Here is an 18,510-nt window from a genome sequence, read left to right as displayed (position 1 = left end):
GCACACGTGGCCGGAGGTAAATGATTTTGTGCGGAAATTTGGGAGGATTTCGTGGACTGGCCGATGTCTCTTTCACCACCGGGTCGCCACATTAATAGGAAAGGGTTCGCGGACTGGCCGTTGCTTCTTTCATCAACGGGTCGCCGCCTCAATAGGAGGTTCGTGGACTGGCCGGTGTCTCTTTCACCACCGGGTCGCCACCTTAGGAGTAGGGATGTTTCACGGACTGGCCGTTGCTTCTTTCATCAACGGGTCGCCGCATTAGGTGTAAAAGGTTGGAGATTGCGTGGACTGGCCGATGTCTCTTTCACCACCGGGTCGCCACATTAGATAGGAAGTTGGGTTCGTGGACTGGCCGATGTCTCTTTCACCACCGGGTCGCCACCTCAGTAAGGGTAATGGGGTTTTGGTTTGACTCTAATTTTGGCTCGTAACTTCAAAGAAATATTACTTGATACACCTCGAGCGGTAAAGGTGTATCTATGTGAGATCGTTACCAACAACTGACTCGAACTGGGAGATGGAATGAAATAACTTGTACGCTGAATTGAAAGTAACTAATATAATCTAACAACTTCAGTCTGTTACAAGTGCGTAAGTGTAGTATGTGATTCGCGATGATCCTAAGACACGCTTCCTGGTTTTCGCACCAAGTCGGCGGGGGTTAACTATTGCTCGAAGGAGAACAGGGCTCGATCTTGCTACGTCTCGCGTCACGATTTGATTTGAAACTGCCCGCTGAGAAGAGAAATCTCAGCCCTTTTATACGCGGTGGAAACTGGAAAATTCGGTAGTGGGGGCTGGGCCTACGTGACCGAAATCACGCCGCGGATGGGTCTAAGAATCGGGGATGTGTGGTAGATTGGGTGTTCTATTTTTAGAATGAAAGGACCGTTGTTCCCCGCCGACGTTATTTAGCGTATGCCTTCGAGAAGAAAGGAAAAACGTCAGGAGAAAATCTCCGTACGTAACACGGTTGATAATATTATCGATCTTTAATGCGCGTTTATTTATTACTGGTCGCCGTGTTCTGTCAACAATATGTTTACGGAGTATCACACGCAACTATATTATACAGCTTCGTAAAAATAATAAGCATATATTTATTTAGATCTTTTTAGCGATTTTGATTATATGATATACATATGTATGATGTACATATTATCAGGGATCATCGGAGTTGAGTGATGCACACCAATTTAAAGTAAGATCTAATAATAATAATAATAATAATAATAATAATAATAATAATAATAACAATCATTATAATAATAACAACAGACTGTAGAAGGAAATATAACAAGCGCAATCATAAACGCAATCTCCAACGTTGCTTTGTTAACGAGTTATTAACGAAAAACATTGGCCACTCGAAATGCGAGTACAGCTGGTGTGTTCCGTTGTACGTAATTTGACATCGCGCTCGATAAAGTGAAGCCGGTGAAACAGCCGTACATGCTCTATCACTGGTTGGTGTTCATCGTTGACAACTCGTTAGACAAATCACGGAGAATATTATCTGCTAAGAAAAAGATCTCTTAAAATGACCTCAGGAATTTCTTACTTTCTTTGATTGAAACAATTTTGGAATAGCGTGTTATCCATTCCCTTACTTTGTCGGGCCAATGCTCGTACAAGTCAATTTATGTAAAATTAATTCTGTCCATGTAAATTTAATCGTGTAATAGTATAACTATCATATCACAGCTCAGTGTGCCCATCCTTCATCCAATCTTCTTTCACCATATCGGCACCCTTCTCAGCGATCGTCATAGTTGGCGAGTTGATGTTCCCACTGACGATGGTCGGCATGATTGACGCGTCGATCACTCTCAGACTTTGCACGCCATGCACCCTTAACCTAGAATCTACCACAGCAGTAGGGTCGTCTTTCCTTCCCATCTTGGCAGTACCGGCAGCATGGTAGACGCTGGTAGCTATTTGCCGGATGCTGCACTCCCAGTATTCTTGAGAATCAGGCAGCTTGTCCCTGCACCCGGGCAGGTCCATGTGTCTCAACGTCATTTTATACTTCTTCAACGTGGGAGTCTGCGTCAGAGCCTTGATAAAGTCTACCGACTTCAACAAAGTTTCGAGGTCCTCTCTCTCCGCGAAGTAGTTCGCGTAAATTTTCATAGAGTCCGCTGGGTCGGTGCTGCGCAGCTCGAGGACTCCTCTGCTCTTAGGTTGCAGTAGCGTGCTGCCTACCAGTACAATATCGCTATCCATGATCATTTTCGTCGCCTCCTGCACTATCCCCTCATTCGCGTTGACCAAGCCGTACACGCTGGCTATTTTCAGCGCCAGCCATCTTGGGAAGTGGCCGAAGTGAAACTGGATGTCCGGATACTTCGAAGATCCGGTGTATGTTTCTGCGAATACAAGATCAAGGTTATATCAAGGCCATGTTATTGCGCGCGTCTGAATGTATTTGTTCGATTGAGAATTTGACACGATTGAGAACAAACAAGCTAGAATATCGAAGAAATTGCAATTTGTGAAGAGAATAGTCTTGAAAACTCTGAAAAAGATGACCGTAGAGTATTATAATGAAAAATTGGTGATTTGGTAGACAAAATTTTGAAGGTCACTATTTTAGCATCTACTGTTATATCCCGCCCATGATTTATTAATTATTGTTGCTATTACCAATTCCGTTCTATCCTTGCAATACCGATGTAAAAGAAGTAATTGACATGAAAGTGCTAAAAAATAATCACCACAAAAGTCACTCGCAATCATTTGAAATAACTTTTTTCTTAGTGCAAATACAATCCGCGGTTTTGTTTACGAGTTATTCACGATAAACAATGACCAACGAGAGGCGTGTAGGGCTGGCGCGAGACGGTTGAGCCAACGAACGGACGAAGTCTTGTTCTGTTCATTGACTTGACGCCTTTCATCAGCCGAGCGTGCTTCTCATTTGTCACTATTTTTCGATAATAACTCGTAAATAAAGGCGCAGATTGCATTTGCGCTAAAGAAATGTTACTTCGCATGATCTCAGATATCCCTATTTTCGGATTCATAGACATTTTTTAGCATCGCTATACATCGAGCTTCTGTGTTTACGAATATATACTACTAAAGCTTCAAACAATAGTTTTTTCAGATGTTTACAATTAAAATTTAATTATTCCAGAAACTTGGTGTCCTCGATGTCGTGAACTCTCCTTGTCAGTAAATGCTATCATCAGTGCTTTAGTTTGGAATAAAAGATAAGAATACTTCTTGTCAAGAAACGTTCAAACTGCTACCTAATACTTAGCATTTCCGAACAACCATTAGTACAATACGTAGCGAACACCCTACATAAAGTATGTTTAATTGCTATACTTACTCTCCGAATCTCGTGCAAGGTCCTGCAAATTAGCAAATCCCATTAGGTTGACGCATACCGCAGCGAGCTCTCCCGTCTTGTGGACCAAGTAGTTATAGGCTAGATCCAAGGCAAACGAGGACTTGGGTGGGGCCATTGTCTCATTCGTGTAGCCAATCATCATGCCCAACCAGATCACGTGATCCTGGAGGTTCTTGCCTACCGGTAAATCAGCCACCACCTTGATTCCCATGTCACGTAGATGCTCTTTAGGCCCAATTCCAGAAAGCATCAACAATTGTGGACTGCCGATGCTGCCCGCTGATAGGATGACTTCCTTGGAGGCGGTTAAGTCTATGGTCCGGCCATCTGACGTCACACGAACGCCCACTGCTTTGTCGCCTTTCAACAGGACTTTGTCAGCTCTGCTTGACTTTATTACGTACAAATTCTTTTTGTCCTTGATGGGAGACAGAAACGCCTTGGCAATGTTCATCCGCTGCCCATTGTCCATGGTACCGAAGGCCCTCCCGATGCCAATGTAGCGGTCGCTAACTATAGGCTCCAGCACACCTATACCCATCTCCCGGGCTGCCTCTAGGAAAAGTTCTTGTTGGATTGTGTCAGAGTAATTGTAATTCCTAATGCTCATTGGACCGTTCGTTCCGCAATGCCTGTCACCGAACTCTGCTACATACTCTGGCGGACAGTTGGTTGCCTTCCGAAGGTATCGCAGCATATTCTCGTAGCCCCATCCCTCGTTGCCTTGCTCCTCCCACTGGTTATAGTCTCTGTCATTGCCGAACACGTGTAACATGGCGTTTATGACCGAACTGCCGCCAAGGGCCTTACCCTTGCGCCAACTGCATCGTTTGTTTATGTTGCCCTGGCAAAATCCAGGCTGTGGTTCCGCCTGGAAAGAAAGTTCATTATGCCTTAGTTTCCTTCTTGGAAGACGTCGCATGATATGCATTCGTAATCACAATAACTGCCCATTCCACTGCAAGTATGTCATATTTGCAATATAGGAGAGAAGTGAACGTTTATATTAGGTTAGTGCGTATGAAATATCGGATTTTTAAGCGAGTATATAAAACTGCATATCTTTTTTCAAAAGCTATTGATTTAATTAAAATGCACCCGCTTTATTTCAATACACTTTTCCCAACGCGAGTTTAATTCATAGATGTCTGTCTTCAAGAAATTCTGATTTTTCGGATCAATGAACTATAGTATGGAATTTATCAGACTGTCTCCATTTACATACTGTTTAGCCCATAAAAACTACGCATGCGTCGTACAAAACAATTGTGAAATTAAATGCAGTAAAATATAAAATTTTATAAAATATAGATCTTTCGCCAAGCGACTTTCGCTATTTTAAACATTCAGGACAGTTTTACGGGATAAATAGTATATAGTGTTCATGCAGGATAAATAGTATATAGTATTCATATGCATCAACCTAATAAAATGCACTTTATCGCATAAGATAGAAATACTATAAGCCAGAAGATTTATTTCGATTTATAGCGCTCGACGGGCGAGCGCCGCTGTGGACGACGGGTATTGGAGCCCGCAGTATTTTGGGCGGATATATCCGCCAGCCGTCCGCTAAGGGTCTCTAATGTCCGAGAGGTAGAGGGGAAGTTACGAAAATACGGTAAAATGCAAGCGCAGAGCTGGTCAACATGCTTCGCGTGGTTTGTAATGGAACAGCCACGCGCCGAGGGCGAACCTACTGGCAACGTCTTATCGCTGACGTCAGAGAAGAAAAACTCAAGTGTTTACGTTTTTCATGCTAGGGTTCGTTCTATTTCTCTTAATCCCGGCATTATTTATGACAGGTCGCTGTCACTTTCTTCAGCCGAACAACGTGTAATGGCAACACCGTCCTAAAACTGCTCAAAATCTGCCCGAGCCTTTACGGACTAAATAGTATATCCCTTAGCGGACGGCTGGCGGATATATCCGCCCAAAATACTGCGCGCTCCAATACCCTTCGTCCACAGCGAAGCTCGCCCGTCGAGCGCCGCCGTCCGCAAAGGGATATAAATGAAGACAGTCTGAAATATTCCATATCAGAGTTCATTAATTCTAAAGATCAGAATTTGTTTAATACAGGCATTTCTGTATTGATATCTTGTTGAAAAGGGTGTAGGAAAGCAAACGGGGCATATTTTGATTAAATCAACAGGTTTTGAAAAAAGATATACAGTTTTATGTATACGTATTTACTTAAACATCCGACATTTCATATGCACCAACCTACTAGCATGACGAAAATGTCTAAAATGCAAGCGAATTGGGAAGTTCCATACATTATTATTATTATGGTGTTAACTGAGTTGGTATACATACAGAATTTGAAGGAATTGCAAGAGTAAGTACAAAGTAATGCATATTGATCGATTAGCAAAATATTATCCGGCATAATTTTATTAATTATGAGGCATTATTAATTTATGAATCATTCTGTATGTATATGAGATACAATAGATCCTCCGAAATTTAGATACTCCGGTCAGTTGTCGCGGGATATTAGGTCAAAGAGTGAAACTCTATCAAAAGAAAAAATAAGAAACTATGGCTAGAAAAAAAGAGGAAACTTATGGGTCACTCTAATAGTTAAAAGCTACTGTTAGGCAACCGGTAGTTGCAGTGACAAACGATGGTCAGTGACACGACAGACACAGCAAGACGTAGAATCCTTAACAATTCATCAGAAGCACAGATTGATCTTTTTGTTAAACAATGCTGTCCATACCTTATAAGAATAGTCTTCAGCAGTGTCGGGTAGAATCGTCAGAAATCCAGGAACTTCACTGGTGGGACTAGGATCCTCCCCAGCTTCGATCAACAAAACATCCCAGTCGTCCACCTCCGCTAGTCGTCGGGCTAGCACGGAGCCCGCAGTCCCGCCTCCAACAATCACAAAATCGAAATCATTTTTCGTTAGAACTTCTGCCGTACGATCCGCTGGATAATCCGCGCTTCGATCCAAAGCACATTGCGAGAGCAAGAGCACGTTGACCAGCTGCGAGAAAAGATTAGGTGGCAGCGGTGACAATGCTGCGCTGCAGCTTGCCGACATACAGCTTTCCATGTTTTTGTGGTTGAACAGTCAGAAGCAAATCTGTAAAGAGACATAAACAAATTTTGAAAGGAAAATTGTATATTTATTAGGACAAGAAAAAAATTTGACCATGATATCTCAACTTCGATACCATTGAAATTATGCCACGAATATTTCTTGTACATTTAGATAGGTTACTTTAGCTGAGCACCCTGTATAATCGTTTTTTTACGATAAACTTGTCTTTTTAGTTTAGCCTCTTAAAGCGTAGAAAAGTAGTAGTTGAAAATTTTATTTGTCGCTTCAGGAGTATATTGTTTGTCCCGGAAATTATTTAAATGTTTACAATATTTTGGAAAAATAATATTACTGATTATTACCGCTTGATTGATACCGCTTGTCTAAACTAGAATGTTAGAGCTGTAAAGATTATTCTGTATGCTTACTGATAATACTTGACAAACTAATCCAAACTAATGCGAACTGACTATACCAATGTGCCTATATTAATATAGTTCTACTATAGTTTCTTTTAATATACAAATAGTTCGATTATTCTATCGTTACTGAAAGGAGAGATCGCACGCTTCGCTTGTACACGCCATTCGCGATCTTTACAGTGACTACGCGAATGATATTGTTCTTGCCAGGGTGGTTTTCCACTATGCGTTCTGATCTCCACTCCATAGGTGGTAGTTTGTCTTCGTTCGGTAAAACCAAGGATCCACTGTGTAGATGCCTGGTTCGGATGATGCGCCATTTGTTCCGGTTGATTAGCACGTTTAGGTACTCGTTGCACCAATGAGTCCAAAAATGTTTGTATTTTTGGATTTGCTCCCATACCGTTCATCGATTGGAAGCGATACCTGTTTTTATCTGGTTCCGGAGAAGTCGTTAATGACTCACCTATCAGGAAGTGAGCTGGAGTGAGGGCTGTAAGGATATAGGGATCCAAGGATAATGGTGTTAGCGGTTGAGAATTTAAAACTGCTTCAATCTCAACCACGCACGTGTAAAATGGCTCACATGAAAACCGCGCATCTCCATCTGTACGGTGCAGATGATGTTTGAACGCTTTGACGCGAGTCTTCCACAGTCCTCCAAAATGAGGAGATCTCGGCGTTGAGAAATGCCACGACATATTTTCATTATTTACGTACTGATACAAATACGTTGCATTGTTCGAATACATTGGGCTAGCATAATCATGCCTCGAAAATAATCCCTTCAAAGTGGTAGTAAAGGCTTCGATCGACAGTTCACTTACTATCTCCCGGTGAACCGCCTTAGTTCTAACCCAAACGAACCCTACTAGATAAACCTTGACCCCGTTTGTATTTCGGTGCCCTTTTTCTTTAATACAAAGTGACCAACAGCGATCTACTCCCGTTACTTAAAACGGTCTCGTTGCCACAGTCCTATCTCTAGGTAGATTTTCCCTAAAATATTCTACTGTGTTCGATTGATTAACTTTAAAATCACGTATCTGTTTGCGGATGATATACCGTGCTGAATTTTTGCCGTCAATAGGCCAATTAGCCTCTTGTCTAACCGCGTGTAATGTGCGTAATATGCAGGTATGCGATTGTCCTTTGTGCCCGCATTCGAATATTAAAGAAGGTCTACGACCTGACCGCGCGAGGAGTATTGGATATTTCTGATTATACCCGAGAGCGGCTGAGCTAATTATTTCTGCAGTTAAGTCAACAATAAGACCTTGCTCCGGTATATCAATCTTAGGGATTGGTATCGAAGTCCAATCCGCCGGTAATTCGGAAAGCCAGGTAGGCCCGGTCAACCATAAACGGTTCATTAAGAAATCGCCAGGTAGTTGGCCACGCGAGAGACTATCAGCGAGATTATCTGTGGATATCACATATGTAGATATGTGTACAGTCGTAATCCTTCGCGATTTTTTGAATTTTCGCGACCCTATTTGTTACGAATGTTTTTAATGTGTGCGGTCCTATTCTAATCCAAAGCGAGGTACTTGTTGAATTTGAGCAGAAGTGTACCTTGTTCACTCGAATGTTTAAAGCCTTTGAAACTGTTTGATGGTTCTTAGCTAGCAGTAATGCCGCGCATGATTCTAATCTAGGTATTGATATACCTTCTAACGGAGCAATTCTTGATTTCGCGTTAATGAACACTAATTTGACGCGGTTTTCAGCGTCGCTTGACCTTATGTTAATGCAAGCCCCGTACGCTGTCTCATTTCCATCGCAAGATTCACGTAACCGCACGTCATTGTAATTGTATATTGATATTTCTCGCGACATTGAAAACTCATTTAACGTTGTTACTTGTTGCCTATAAGTTTCCCAAAGTTTTTGTATGTCTGATGGTAACACAACCTCCCATCCTAAATTGGATTTCCAAAGCATTTGCGTTATTGTCTTTGCCCTGATAATAACCGGCCTGAGTAAACTCAACGGGTCAAACAATTGAATGATTTTCGCAAGACTTAATTCTTTGGTGTTTTTGGTTGAATTGTTCGCGATAATCTTGTACCCGAATGTACCTTAGCGGGGGTGCCCATAGATACCTAGCGGGTTTAATGAATTTATCTGCACTTCAGCTCTTTCTGCTAAAGAGCGCAATGAGGACTTAGCTGCAGTTGTAGCTAATCTCGATATAATTGACGTCGCGATTCACAATAGTGAAATGATTCTTTGATCTTGCTATCTCGGTGCAAGAACGATTCTAAACTGGCTGTCTTCGATGTAAAAACGATTCTAAACTGGCTGCACTTGTTGCAAAAACGATTCTAACTGACTGCACTTGTTGCAAAAACTATTCTGATGTCGTCCTTGGGGCTCTATGCTCAGGACGGAACATACGTAACGCTTTTATTATATTCAAAGTTCGACTTTTAATAACTGTATTTCTTTGCTCTTAAAGCACATTGCTAAAGCACGATGCTCTTCTTTGCGCAATTCTACATCACCAAGACCAAACGAATTCACAAAATTAATCGAAAATGACAAATCCTGGTACTTGCGTTGATTGTCAATGTTATAAATATTAGATCCATCGGAAAGTTCTGTCGGATGATGTCATATCGACTTTTAATAAGTATGCATATGCTCATTTGATACATATATTTTTCAGAAATGTTACTTACAGATTGCCATCACGCTGGCTAGAGGTCGTAGGCAACGAAATTAAATTGTATAATAAATATTATGAAATGTACGAAAAATTGATTATATTCTTTCACTTCGCAGACAGAATTTTCCGGTGCACCTAATACTTTAGAAAATTTTTGTAGCAAGCAGCTGGTTACATTATCTTGCAAACACCATTTCGCTCGATACATAACTAATTCACAAAACCGATTTCCACAAAACATATTATGGCACTCTAGTTAGTTTGGTAAGGATCCTAAAAACATTTTGAAGTGTCTTTGTAGCACCTAGTTGTTTAGATTAATTCACAAAATATTATTCTTGCGCTGAATTCAATTTGCTGGCACCAACCTAATTCATAGAACCGATCCAAAATGACGAGTTACGATACCAAGGTTGGCTGTCAAATTCAAGGAGTAATGTAACCTATTGTTATAAGAAAACCTTTGTACACACGTCGCACAATAACTTCCTCTTGGAAGTTAAATTTGCGTTAATAATAATAAAAAAAAGAAAAAAAAAAATTCAAGGAGTCACTTCCCGATACTGAACGCAGTATATCCGTCGTGTCGAAGGTGAGCGCACCATCTGAAAGTAAAACGGCGTCCACTTTGGTATTATAACTTGTCCGGACTGTATTTATCTAATCTCTTTCCACTCCTTGTCAGTTTCCTCCGCGTTAAATTTGCCGATGCAGATACTGACGATATTAAATATTTGTATTAGCATCCGTCTCGATACTTTGCATTACAGTTGAGAACTTATTTTGATTGAGTATATCCGCGACCTATGAGAAACAAAATATTGTTCTTTTAAAACGAATTCGTGTCACTTTCAAGTTTCTTCGATCCCTTGTTGTAACACGCATTCTATACCGTTTTCTATAGAGATCTCCTATTAATATTCAGACGTTTTGTAAAACGCGATAGCTTTCTTAAAACTGGAGTAAATGATTTGAGTTTTTTTTTAGATGATAGAGGGACTAGTATACTAAATAATGACTAAAACTACTTTGTTACCATTTTGCTATTGCTTAGAGCGTCAACGCGAAATAAAAATTCTCGTTTTTTAACTTTGTGAAAAAAGTCTGAGTCTGTATTGAAAATTTAGAAAATGCATTTTGTTGATCTCGGTAACTTATATGCGTAACTTACGCGTGTATTAACGCAAAATCAAGTTGCAAGCGCTAAAAGATTTCTAAAATTTTCTTTTTCTCACATTTATTGGTCGGAAGGGTAAAAAATCCGGACAAAAGTGCGATTTCAGCGATCTTTAATTGTTAAGCAAAGTCAATCGATTTCGATGAAGTTTTCAACATGCATATAAGCTGTCGAAATCTACGAACGCATTTCTTCAATTTTCGTTATAGCCTCCGATAAAAAGATTTAAAAATGAGAATTTTTTAGTTTTTTTCGTCACTCTAAATAACGGAAAAATTAAAAAAAAAGCGAGTTATGGCTCTAGTTACGGCTCAGTAGACTGGTCCCTTTATCTAAGAAATTGAAGTCGTTTAGTCCAATTATAATTATTGATATATTTTAATTCAGCATTACAATTATAATATAGTGTATTCGTACAACGGTTTTTTTATTTCATTGAGAAACATCACAATTAATATGTATAGTGTGTACAAAACGCGCGTAAACCGCGATATACATGTAGTAAATGTAATGCAAATAGTTTTCAATTTGAATATTGATGATTAGCCATGATTATATTAGATATGTCAAGTGTTGGAAACTTAGCAAGGTGTAATGTAGATAAAAATGCGGCAGCTATCTTGCTCTATAATGCACTGTCGATATGTTAAAGTATAGCGCTTGACAAGTAGAAGATTAATGCCTTTAATATATACTATTGTTGATTTTATATATTATTATCTTATTCTGTAGGGATTATTAATGAGGCGTCTCTGCCGTCGTCACTATGAGCCCATTGTCGAACATTAATAAGCTCATTGTTTTTTTTTTGGTATAGATTGACAGTCCGCATCCTAACATGTAAGTTACCGTAAATAAGTATACATTAATCTTGTAATATACATTCTGAAAATAAATTAGAGTATTTCATAATTACTGCATAAATCAGTGTGCACTACGGTCGATCTGTTCGCGCGAGCACTGAAATGTATCCCCCTACCGACAACATATGTTATTTAATCTCTGTTATTTAATCTTTGGTTTTCTTTTACAGACAATCATAAGTAACTGTTCCACCATTTCATTCCTTATCCTATTCGAAAAAAGAATACAATTAACAGTTTTCGCAATGCTAATATTGGGTCTTTCGGAAATTGATTTCGTTTTGCAAAAAACAATTGATCTTGTTAATAAAGAGACAGACCCCTAAGAGCATGAGATATTACAGTTATCAGAACGATGATAAAATAGTTAAATCAATACGTTAATTCATATTGAATATAATTCATAGACGAGTAAAATAAATATTAAATAATCGCCTCTTATTCTTCGTTGAATAAAAGAAATTTCTTTCTTTTTTCAGACAATTATTTTTTAATTGAGCAGCATAAAAAATATCAAAATATGCCGAGATATTATAAAAATGCAATTTGGTTTGCATATTAAATATGTTTGTATACTATAAAAATGCAATTATGTTTGGATAGTATAAAATAGTAATTGCCGAGAATTAAACAAGATTTTTTACAAATAAATTATGAAATATCAGTTGTCGAGATCTACAATGACAAAATACTGTTTCGAATGAAGTTGGTTGCTTAAAAAAATGATCGAAGTTAATTGGTAAGAAGACGAAATAACTTTCCACACAACTCAATAATACCAAAACATCGGCAGCACTGGGAGTTTTCATCCTGTTCTTTTTTTAACGTGAACATGAAAACACGGTTACGTTAACTAAAAGAGATCAAAGATGTCCAGCATCTAAGGCCTTATTAATATCGCTAACTAGCATTAAGATTTCAGAGTTCTGCGTGAACACAGAATGCAAAAAATCGGAATCTTATTTCAAACACTGTGTTCGAATGTGTTAGGCCACACCAGTCTTAAGATTTGTCCGTGAGATGTGGCTTCATGAGCGGCCGTATCGTAGCTTTACATCCTTCCAGCGACTTTATTAAATATAAACTCTATCGAAACTGAATTGTAGCTCATAAAACAGAACCACAGACATCGCCACAGCTCTCAGAGCATTTCTTATCTCAATAAGTTTCACGTTGTTAGTGACGTACAAGTACTGATTACGTTGCAGCAACGCCACCTTAATCAACTATTTAACGATATTTTTCAGAAGTAGTGCACATAGTAGTGCATAGAAGTCTGCAGTCCCCGTAGATCTAAATCGCCATGGTTACCATGGTCCTACTTATGTACAGTATACTATACAGTATAATACATTTCGAACGTCATTCTTACGATTCGAAGTATGTATATGAATATACAGGTTACCCCATTTAAGTTGAGATTATAACAAATCTCCCAGGCACATGATTTTCTAAAAAAAACAAACTAACACATGTTCTTTAGTATTTTGAGTGGGAATTCAAATGATATTAATAGCTTTTTAATGCGTGATGATTTGTGTGGTTAGTTCAATGTCATTTTGTTTTTCTTTTTTAAACATAAACCTGTATTTTTTATTTCTGAATCATAGTTTACGTAAAACAGTGCACAACTTTTGTTCGAAACAGTTTTTGTAATTTGATGTTCGTGAATGAAATAGAAAACCCTCCACAAGAAAATAATGTTGTTACTCTAATAAAAAACAAAGCTAGCCTCGAAACGTTGAGAGCTTAAACGGGTCGTTCACACCCGTCGTTTATGGGGACGGCGGCATGTATCCTTTCGGGACCGTACATGCTCCCCCCGTTGAACTATACAGGTAGTTCAAAACGAATCCGCAACTATAATTAATCACGATACATCGAATGGAACGTCAGATGACGTGAACGTAAACGCTTATCAAACTAAAATATAAAAAATCGATATACAAAATAACGCAAAAAAAAAACGAGGGAGAAAAAATACGAGATATTCTCAAAACGCGTAAAACTAACGAATATAAATGCGCGTAAATGTTAACAAAGGAGACGCTGTACAAACAAGATATTATAGATCGAAAATTAAGTTTTTTCGGGCTCGATCGGCAAAAGTGCGAGGTGTCGAATGTTACGCTTGTACGTGCCGTTAGCTGTGCGTACAGTTACCGCGCGTATTATGTCATCCTTGCCTGGATGAACCTCGACGACCTTTCCAATAGTCCATTGCTGTGGTGGTAAGTTGTCGTCCCGTAACACGACAATCGTCCCTTCCTTGATCTGATGCGAACCCTTTGTCCATTTTGCTCGTACGTTAAGGTGGTTGATGTATTCCTTGTGCCACCGGTTCCAAAAGTCCTGTTTCATCTTTTGGATGCGTTGCCAGGTGGAAAGTCGATTGGTAGCTGTTTTGGTAATATCGGCTTCTGGCATGCTCGTCATTACGCCACCAATTAAGAAATGACCGGGAGTCAAGGCGGATAGGTCGTTAGGGTCGGAAGAAAGGGGTGTCAAGGGACGTGAATTCAGGATTGCCTCGATTTCTGTAGTGAAGGTCGCAAATTGTTCAAAAGTAAACAATTCGTCTCCGACAACGCGACGTAGGTGGTGCTTAAACGATCTTACTACTGCCTCCCACAACCCCCGAAATGAGGAGACAACGGAGGCATGAAATGCCACGTGATCTCTTTTTCTATGATATACTGACGGATTTCTTCCCTTTCGCTCAAAATCCGAAGCAAATCCGTCATTTCATTTTTGGCGCCGACAAAATTGGTACCGTTATCTGAATAAATGTTCCGACAAAGGCCGCTTCGTGCAATAAAACGTTTTAATGCGGCTAAAAAGGCTTCCGAGCTCATGTCGCTAACGACTTCCAAATGTACGGCCTTCGTCGCAAAGCAAACAAAGACGGTAACATAAATCTTTATACGATTACGGTTGCGGTATCGTCGCTCCTTTATATAAAAAGGACCACGACAATCAACTCCGACGTTCGTGAAAGGTCGGGATTCTGATACTCTAGTGGCAGGTAGATTCCCCATGACATAATTAGTCATCGTGTTATGTTTTTCCCATCGATGGGCCAATACAATTGACGAACGTGGTACAGAGTCGCTGTCAAACCAGAATGATAATTTTGCACGTGAGATTCGCGAATAATGAACTCGGTAATGTGATTACTTTTTGGAAGGAGAATGGGATGCATTTGTTTAAACGGTAAATTTGAATTTTGCAGACGACCTCCAACACGTAAAATGCCTCTTTCGTCGATAAACGGTGATAATGGCAGCAACTTGCTCTTTGAATTTAATTGCGATCCTGTTTTTAAATCGTGCAATTCTTGAGCAAACGATTGCTGCTGAGTAAGTGAGATGATTTTCTCTTTTGCGCGTTGTAATTCCTCGACAGAAAGACGTCGAGTAACTCGAGGTCTCGATACGAAACGTAGACAATAAGCGATGATTCTAGTTAAACGACGGATGCACGAATATTTATTTATAAATTCCAACGGTTCTATGACTGTGGAGACTAAACATGTAAGTTTTCGTACCTCCGGTAAAACTTCTGGCATTTCGAAATGCGAATTTGGCCAAAATGCTTCATCTAATTTCAGCCACGATGGTCCATAACGCCAGAGACTGTTTGTCATGAAATTTTTAACATTCGGACCACGTGAAAGTAAATCGGCAGGATTATCGATCGATCGAATATGTCGCCATGTCTTAATGTCTGTTCTTTCCTGAATGTCTGCAACTCGGTTCGCGACGAAAGTCTTCAATGTATTCGGAGACCGTTGCAACCAATGCAGAACAATTGTAGAATCCGTCCACAATACCGTAGAGTGGATCTCCGTTCGAATTATTTGTTTAACATTGGTAAACAGTTCGGCAAGTAATTTAGCTCCACATAACTCTAGTCGCGCTAAACTAACGGTTTTTAGCGGAACTACGCGGGATTTGGCATAAATTAGATGAACTGCGATATCTCCAGACATGGATATAGTGCGTAAATAAATGTTGGCTCCGTATGCGCGCTCACTAGCGTCGCAAAAACCATGCATTTCGATTTGTTTAACTTCGTGTTGCGAAATGTGCCGTGGAACGGTGAAATCTTTTAAGAACTTTAATTGCGCTTGGTAATTCAACCACTCGGTTTGGATGTCTGCAGGTAAGGATTCGTCCCAATCTAGCCGCAGTTGCCACAAACGTTGCATAAGTATCTTTGCGCTTACCGTTACGGGTCCAAGGAGACCTAACGGAACAAATATTTTGGCAATAGTCGAAAGGATCGTGCGTTTGGTATGTGTTTGCCTGTTGTCAATTGATACGGTGTATCTAATTGAATCGTCACGCGGACTCCAGATTACGCCGAGGGTCTTAACGGATTCATCGCCGAAATATTTCGGATGAATTTGGTCTTCCGATAATCCTGATAACAAATTTGGATCGTTTGATACCCACTGTCGAATATTGAGTCCCCCCTTTTTTAACAAATTAATAACACCATTGCGTAATTTAAGGGCTTCGCGGAATGTTCCAGCACCGGTCAAAAGATCATCAACGTAAATGTCCCTTTTAATGACCTCGAATGCCGCGGGATACTCGTCCGATTCGTCGTTTGCTAATTGGTGCAAACACCGGATTGTCAAATATGGGGCTGAAACTATACCGAAGGTGACTGTATTGAGCTCGTACGTCGCAATTTCATTTTGCTCGTTCCGCCAAAGAATCCATTGATACGGACGATCTTCGGGACGAATGAGAAACTGGCGATACATTTTCTCAATATCTCCGGTTAGGACGTATGCGTGTGTTCGAAATCTTAATAGTAAAGGGAAGAGGTCGTCCTGAATCGTCGGGCCGATTTCGAGCGTATCGTTTAACGAGATACCGGTGTCCGATTTAGCCGACGCATCGAACACAACTCGACATTTCGTCGTCGAGCTGGTGGGTTTGATGACGGCGTGGTGTGGCAGATAGAAACCGAAAGAATTGTCGGGTGATTCTACCTGTGTCATGTGACCTAACGCGATATATTCGTTTACGATCGATATATTCGCCGATGTCTCGCTTCTTCTGATTGAACGGAAGCGCGACAACGTATCTCCCGGATTGTTCGCGTGCAACGGTACGGATGAAATGGGATTCCACTTCATTTTCGATTGCCGATAAGTGATGTCGTTGTGGTCCCACTTCAATTTCCCAAAATTTGCTAAGATCGAAATTAATCGTATTCAAGAAGGTTCGCGGGTTTTCCATGGGAACAGTGGGAGCGCTACCCCCCGATGACCCATCCGAACTGGGTTTTCTGTAAAATTAAATCTGGTTTTCCCTTCGATTGAATTTGAAATTGACCGATACTGAAGCTAGATAATGTTGGTCCTGTTCCAATCAACATATCTACAGGGGAGGGCTTATGAAAATGTGGATCCGCGAGAACGAGATTCGAAGGAATTCGTAGTTTATTGCGATTTATTTGATGGTCTGGTGTATGTCCTGCGATACGCGGTATGATAAAAAAAAATACGGGAAAATTGATTTAACCGAGACATAATCTTGATCCTTACAATCTAATTCGCGACCGTTTGAAGTTCATTCAACACATCGATATTCACCATTTGCGTTTGGGTGGGCAAGTTTAATTTTGTTGCAAATTCTTCAGCTATTAAATTCGCGTTTGAACATGTATCTAACAACGCGCGACATTCGATAGGTCGTTGTTGATGGTCTAATGCGCGTACTATTGCAGTTGTTAACAACCCGTGAGTGGCCCCGTCTGTTATTAGTGTTCGATGCCTTTCGAATTTGGTAGGAATATCGATGTGGTGGGTTTGACGTCATTCTTGTTGTCTCGATTGCGGATCCAATCGAAGGTTGGTCCTTTCCAAAGATGCGTGCGCATGTTTATGTAATCGTGAGTTGTGTTTTAAGTTACAAAATTGGCACTTCCCGAACTCGCACTTGTCCGCTGAATGGTTGGGTAACAGGCAATTCATACATAGTTTCGCATTTTTCACGGCTTCGATACGTTTTTCTACATGCATGTCTAGAAAATAAGGACACTGATACGTACGATGCCCTTCATTTTTGCAAAAAGAGCAGGGCCATACTCGCGCCTGAGTCGCAAGAGCGAACCGGCGTTGAAATTTCGGTGACGAAGGAGGTGAATTTCGCGATCGCGTTTGTCTAACATATTGGTTGTCACGATTGTTTGGAGGGCGAGACGACACATTCGCAGACGATTTGTTCATACACGCAATCGATGTATAATCCTGCGATTGGTGGGAAGCATTGTGTAAATGTTTAAATATATCGCTTAATTTTGGAACTTCTATATTGTTTAACGTGCGCTCCCAAGCCTTTCGCGTTTCGTCTGCCATACGAAAAATAACGATACTCGTTAAGATATCATTTGCTATATCTTCCCATGTTCTGCCTAAGGCTTCTAACGATCGAATATGAAGTTGCATGTGCCGAACTAATTCTCGAATCGCGTCAGAGGAGTCATTTTTCATAAACGGGGTTTCCCGTAATAACGTCGCATGCCGCAGAACTAATACGCGTTGGTTGTTGTATATTTCTGTTAAATGCTTCCATACAATGTCGTAATTATCTTCGCTTATTGTAAAGGCTTCTATCGATTCTTTGGCCTCCCCGGTTAACGACAAAGTGAGGTATGTTAGTTTTTGAATATTACTCAGACCTTTGTCTGAATCGATCATCGCTAAAAATGTATCGCGGAATGTTACCCATTTCTCGATTCTTCCGTCGAATTTTGGTAAGTTAATGTTTGGAAGATTCACCGAAATTTTATTCGCGGTTATTTTGGGTTCGGAGAAATTAACATTTTTATCATTGTTATTTGGTTGGATTGACAGCGAATCTTGGAGCTCGAGAGCTGCCGCAAGGACGTCGTCGTACACATTGTTTAACTCTTCGCGCTCTGATTCTATGACGTCGTAGTCTTC

At 40.2% G+C, this 18,510-nt stretch overlaps 2 protein-coding genes across 2 annotated transcripts; both read right to left on the bottom strand.

Annotated features, from left to right (window-relative positions):
* Positions 1 to 1,083: 1,083 nt before the first annotated feature.
* LOC144473027 (glucose dehydrogenase [FAD, quinone]) lies at positions 1,084 to 10,099 on the bottom strand. The gene is made up of 4 exons (XM_078186561.1): positions 9,875 to 10,099; positions 6,087 to 6,455; positions 3,341 to 4,232; positions 1,084 to 2,372 (listed from the first exon to the last, which is right to left on the bottom strand). The coding sequence occupies exons 2-4, from the start codon at positions 6,423 to 6,425 to the stop codon at positions 1,702 to 1,704; spliced, it is 1,902 nt and encodes a 633-aa protein (XP_078042687.1). The 5' UTR covers positions 6,426 to 6,455; positions 9,875 to 10,099; the 3' UTR covers positions 1,084 to 1,701.
* A 4,496-nt stretch (positions 10,100 to 14,595) lies between these two features.
* On the bottom strand, positions 14,596 to 16,560 carry LOC144471982 (uncharacterized). Its single transcript, XM_078184610.1, has one exon. It carries the CDS (start codon positions 16,558 to 16,560, stop codon positions 14,596 to 14,598), a length of 1,965 nt encoding a protein of 654 aa, XP_078040736.1.
* Positions 16,561 to 18,510: the final 1,950 nt, after the last annotated feature.

Source organism: Augochlora pura, chromosome 7, assembly GCF_028453695.1.
Source record: "Augochlora pura isolate Apur16 chromosome 7, APUR_v2.2.1, whole genome shotgun sequence".
Classification (NCBI taxonomy): domain Eukaryota; kingdom Metazoa; phylum Arthropoda; class Insecta; order Hymenoptera; family Halictidae; genus Augochlora; species Augochlora pura.
The sequence above is the reverse complement of the archived record's forward strand: the minus strand, read 5'-3'. Positions and strand labels throughout refer to the sequence as shown.

Excerpts from the sequence above, each read along its gene's own strand:
- LOC144473027 (XM_078186561.1), bottom strand. The coding sequence starts at position 6,425 with ATGGAAAGCTGTATGTCGGCAAGCTGCAGCGCAGCATTGTCACCGCTG. Across the intron at positions 4,233-6,086 it reads CTGAAGACTATTCTTATAAG|GCGGAACCACAGCCTGGATT; the intron begins GTATGGACAGCA and ends CTTTCTTTCCAG. Across the intron at positions 2,373-3,340 it reads CCTTGCACGAGATTCGGAGA|AAACATACACCGGATCTTCG; the intron begins GTAAGTATAGCA and ends TTGTATTCGCAG.
- LOC144471982 (XM_078184610.1), bottom strand. The coding sequence starts at position 16,560 with ATGACACAGGTAGAATCACCCGACAATTCTTTCGGTTTCTATCTGCCA.